At 55.0% G+C, this 5,416-nt stretch overlaps 1 protein-coding gene across 1 annotated transcript in view; it reads right to left on the bottom strand.

Annotated features, from left to right (window-relative positions):
- Positions 1–371: 371 nt before the first annotated feature.
- Positions 372–5,416, bottom strand: part of LOC107307670 (ryanodine receptor 1-like) — a gene marked incomplete at its 5' end in the record, with an annotated part of 24,279 nt that continues 19,234 nt past the window's right edge. The window contains 4 exons of the mRNA XM_032441912.1: positions 372–573; positions 1,700–1,840; positions 2,567–2,657; positions 5,194–5,414. Of these exons, the coding sequence (XP_032297803.1) occupies positions 406–573; positions 1,700–1,840; positions 2,567–2,657; positions 5,194–5,414 (621 nt within the window). The remainder of the gene's footprint in view (positions 574–1,699; positions 1,841–2,566; positions 2,658–5,193; positions 5,415–5,416) is intronic.

The following is a 5,416-nucleotide window of genomic DNA, read 5'->3' as shown; positions in this document are numbered from 1 at the left end:
TTTAGGGTTTGGCTTTAGGGTTTGGCTTTAGGGTTTGGCTTTAGGGTTTGGCTTTAGGGTTTGGCTTTGGGGTTTGGCCTTAGGGTTTGGCTTTGGGGTTTGGCTTTAGGGTTTGGCTTTAGGGTTTGGCTTTAGGGTTTGGCTTTAGGGTTTGGCTTTAGGGTTTGACTTTGGGGTTTGGCTTTGGGGTCTGACTTTGGGGTCTGACTTTGGGGTCTGGCTTTGGGGTTTGGCTTTGGGGTTTGATGCTTTAGGGTTTGGCTTTAGGGTTTGGCTTTAGGGTTTGGCTTTGGGGTTTGGCTTTGGGGTTTGGCTTTAGGGTTTGGCTTTAGGGTTTGACTTTGGGGTTTGGCTTTGGGGTTTGGCTTTAGGGTCTGGCTTTGGGGTTGGTCTTTGGGGCCGCCCCTACTTGAGTGTCTCGACGGGTTTGGGGTCGAAGTTCCCCTCCGCGTCCACGGCCGCCCTCTTCTCGGCCTTGGACGAGTAACTGGCGTCCACGTAGTCGGGGGGCAGCGCCCCCGCGATGGCACAGAGACACGGCATGGCCAGGCGGTACAGCTCGGGGTCAAAGCGCTATGGGGCACAGAGACACCATAGGGACCCCATAGAGAACATACTGACCCCATAGAGAATATACAGACCCCATAGAGAACACCTGACCCCATAGAGAACACACTGAGCCCATACTGACACGGCATGGCCAGGCGGTACAGCTCGGGGTCAAAGCGCTATGGGGCACAGTGACAACATAGGGACCCCATAGAGAACATAGGGACCCCATAGAGAATATACAGACCCCATAGAGAACACCTGACCCCATAGAGAACACACTGAGCCCATAGAGAACATACTGAGCCCATAGAGAACATACAGACCCCATAGAGAACACCTGACCCCATATAGAATATACAGACCCCATAGAGAACACCTGACCCCATAGAGAACATACTGACCCCATAGAGAACACACTGAGCCCATAGAGAACACCTGACCCCATAGAGAACACCTGACCCCATAGAGAACACACTGAGCCCATAGAGAATAAACTGACCCCAAACAGAACACATTCACCCCATAGAGAACACACTGACCCCACAGACAATACCTGATCCCATAGAGAACACACTGAGACCACACTGACCCCATCGAGCCCAAAGACCCCACATAGAACCTACAGACCCCACTGACCCCATAGAGACCATGCTGACCCCATAGAGCCAACACTGACCCCACAGAGCCCACACTGACCCCACAGACCCCACATATCCCACCCCACATCCCCATCCCCACCCCATATCCCCCCCATCCCAATGGCCCCATCCCCACCCCATATCCCCATCCTAACCCCATATCCCCATCCCCACCCCATAGCCCCCTCCCCATCCCCACCCCATATCCCACCCCATATCCCCACACCTCACATCCCATATCCCCAAACCTGTGGTCCCCATGACCCTACATCCCCACCCAATATCCCACCCCATATCTCACCCCACATCCCTATCACATATCCCACCCCACATCCCCATCCCCACCCCATATCCCCCCCATCCCAATGGCCCCATCCCCACCCCATATCCCCATCCTAACCCCATATCCCCATCCCAATGGCCCCATCCCCACCCCATATCCCCATCCTAATCCCATATCCCCATTCCCACCCCATATCCCCCTATCCCCACCCCACACCCCCCCCCACCTTGTGTGCCAGGGACTCGAAGATGCCCCAGAAGAGTTTCCTGGTGAGGTGCAGCTCCTCCTCCGAGCTGACCCCAAAGTTGGGCCACCCGCTGGGCAGGCAGTAATACTTCCAGCAGCGCTCGTAGTGGTTGGTCAGCAGCTGGGGGGGGACGGGGGGGTGAGGGATTGATAGGGGGCCATAGGGGGACAGTATAGGGTCATATGGGGACACTATGGGGTCATAGGGGGACATTATAGGGTCATATGGGGACACTATGGGGTGATAGGGAGCAATAGGGGGCCAAAGGGGGACATTATAGGGTCATATGGGGACACTATGGGGTCATAGGGGGACAGTATAGGGTCATATGGGGACACTATGGGGTGATAGGGGGACAGTATAGGGTCATATGGGGACACTATGGGGTGATAGGGGGCCATAGGGGGACACTATAGGGTCATATGGGGACACTATGGGGTGATAGGGGGACATTATAGGGTCATATGGGGACACTATGGGGTGATAGGGGGCGATAGAGGGACACTACAGGGTCATATGGGGACACTATGGGGTGATAGGGGGCAATAGGGGGACACTATAGGGTCATATGGGGACACTATGGGGTGATAGGGGGTGATAGGGGGACACTATAGGGTCATATGGGGACACTATGAGGTGACAGGGGGCGATAGGGGGTAATAGGGGGATACTATGGGATGATAGGGGGACATAGAAGGTAATAGAGGGTGATAGGAGATGATAAGGGCTGATATGGGATGCTATGGGGTGCTATGGGGATTCTATGGGGATTCTATGGGGCGCTATGGGGTTTCTATGGGGCGCTATGGGGTGCCATGGGGATTCTATGGGGCGCTATGGGGTCACCTTGAGCGGCATCTTGGCGAACTCATTGAGGATGGGGACGTCGAACACCAGGCGGCGCAGGAGGTGCTGCAGCATCGAGGGACGGATGTACCTGCGGATCAATGGGGGTCAGTGGGGATCAATGGGGAGCAATGGGGATCAATGGGGAGCAATGGGGATCAATAGGATCAATGGGATCAATGGGATCAATGGGGAGCAATGGGATCAATGGGGGTCAGTGGGATCAATGGGAGCTATGGGATCAATGGGGAGCTATGGGATCTATGGGAGCTATGGGAGCAATGGGAGCAATGGGAGCAATGGGAGCAATAGGAGCAATGGGAGCGATGGGGGTCAATGGGGATCAATGGGGGTCAGTGGGGATCAATGGGGAGCAATGGGGAGCAATGGGGAGCAATGGGGATCAATAGGATCAATGGGATCAATGGGGATCAATGGGGGTCAATGGGAGCAATGGGGATCAAGGGGAGCAATGGGGATCAATGGGAGCAATGGGGTTCAGATGGGAGCAATGGGGATCAGATGGGAGCAATGGGGATCAATGGGGGTCAATGGGGGTCAATGGGGATCAATGGGGATCAATGGGGGTCAATGGGGATCAATGGGGATCAATGGGGTCAATGGGGAGCAATGTGGGTCCATCCCCTATAGGGCCATAATAGGACCATAATAGGGTCACCTATGGGGTCACCAATGGGGCAGTGCTGTATCCCTGACCTGCACAGCGCCATGAGACACTCCTCGATGGCGTCACTAATGGGGTAACCAATGGGCCCATCCCCTATAGGGCCATAATAGGGCCATAATAGGGTCACCAATGAGTCCATCCCCTATAGGGCCATAATAGGGTCACCTATGGGGTCACCAATGGGTCCATCCCCCATAGGGCCATATAGGACCATAATAGGGCCATAATAGGGCCACCTATGGGGCCCCCCTGACCTGCACAGTGCCATGAGACACTCCTCGATGGCGTCACCAATGGGGTAACCCTATAGCCCCTATATTATGGCCCCTATAGGGCCATAATAGGGTCACCTATGGGGTCACCAATGGGTCCATCCTCTATAGGGCCATAATAGGGTCACCTATGGGGCCATCCCCTATAGGGCCATAATAGGGCCATAATAGGGTCACCAATGGGGTCACCAATGGGTCCATCCCCTATAGGGCCATATAGGGCCATAATAGGGTCACCAATGGGGCGGTGCTGTATCCCTGACCTGCAGAGCGCCATGAGACACTCCTCGATGGCGTCACTAATGGGGTAACCAATGGGGCCATCCCCTATAGGGCCATATAGGACCACAATAGGCCCACATAATGGGGCCCCCCTGACCTGCAGAGCGCCATGAGACACTCCTCGATGGCGTCACCAATGGGGTAAACCCTATAGCCCCTATATTATGGCCCCTATAGGGCCATAATAGGGTCACCTATGGAGTCACCAATGGGTCCATCCCCTATAGGGCCATATAGGGCCATAATAGGGTCACCTATGGGGTCTCCAATGTTACACCCCTGACCTGCACAGCGCCATGAGACACTCCTCGATGGCGTCACTAATGGGGTAACCAATGGGGCCATCCCCTATAGGGCCATAATAGGGCCATAATAGGGTCACCTATGGGGTCACCAATGGGTCCATCCCCTATAGAGCCATAATAGGGCCATAATAGGGTCACCAATGGGGTAACCAATGGGGCCATCCCCTATAGGTTCATAATAGGGCCATAACAGGGCCATAATAGGGTCACCTATGGGGTCACCAATGGGTCCATCCCCCATAGGGCCATATAGGGCCATAATAGGGTCACCTATGGGTCCATCCCCTATAGAGCCATATAGGGCCATAATAGGGTCACCTATGGGGCCCCCCTGACCTGCATAGTGCCATGAGACACTCCTTGATGGCGTCACTAATGGGGTAACCAATGGGGCCATCCCCTATAGGGCCATAATGGGGTCACCAATGGGTCCATCCCCTATAGGGCCATATAGGGCCATAATGGGGTCACCTATGGGGCCATCCCCTATAGGGTCACCAATGGGTCCATCCCCTATAGGGCCATATAGGGCCATAATAGGGTCACCTATGGGGTCACCAATGGGGCCATCCCCTATAGGGCCATATAGGGCCATAATAGGGCCATAATAGGGCCATAATAGGGTCACCTATGGGGCAGTGCTGTATCCCTGACCTGCATAGTGCCATGAGACACTCCTCGATGGCGTCACTAATGGGGTAACCAATGGGTCCATCCCCCATAGGGCCATAATAGGGTCACCTATGGCGTAACCAATGGGTCCATCCCCTATAGGGCCATAATAGGGCCATAATAGGGCCATAATAGGGTCACCTATGGGGTCACCAATGGGTCCATCCCCCATAGGGCCATATAGGGCCATATAGGGCCATAATAGGGTCACCTATGGGTCCATCCCCTATAGGGCCATATAGGGCCATATAGGGCCATAATAGGGCCATAATAGGGTCACCTATGGGGTCACCAATGGGTCCATCCCCTATAGGGCCATAATAGGACCATAATAGGGCCATCTATGGGGCCATCCCCTATAGGGCCATAATAGGGCCATAATAGGGCCACCAATGTTACACCCCTGACCTGCATAGCGCCATGAGACACTCCTCGATGGCGTCGCGCTGTGCCTTGGTGAGGGCTCTCCCGCGGGACAGCCGGTACACGGTGTGCAGCATCGAGTCCACCATGATGGCGCGGTGCTCCGTGCCCGCAAACAGCGGCGCACACTTGGTGATGAGCGGCAGCACCGCAACACACAGGTAACGGTTCAGGGCCAAAGCCATCTCTGTAGTGCTAAAGGCAGCCT

This window comes from Coturnix japonica, unplaced genomic scaffold (genome assembly GCF_001577835.2).
Source record: "Coturnix japonica isolate 7356 unplaced genomic scaffold, Coturnix japonica 2.1 chrUnrandom766, whole genome shotgun sequence".
Classification (NCBI taxonomy): Eukaryota; Metazoa; Chordata; class Aves; order Galliformes; family Phasianidae; genus Coturnix; species Coturnix japonica.
This window is presented reverse-complemented; position numbering and strand designations above follow the sequence as displayed.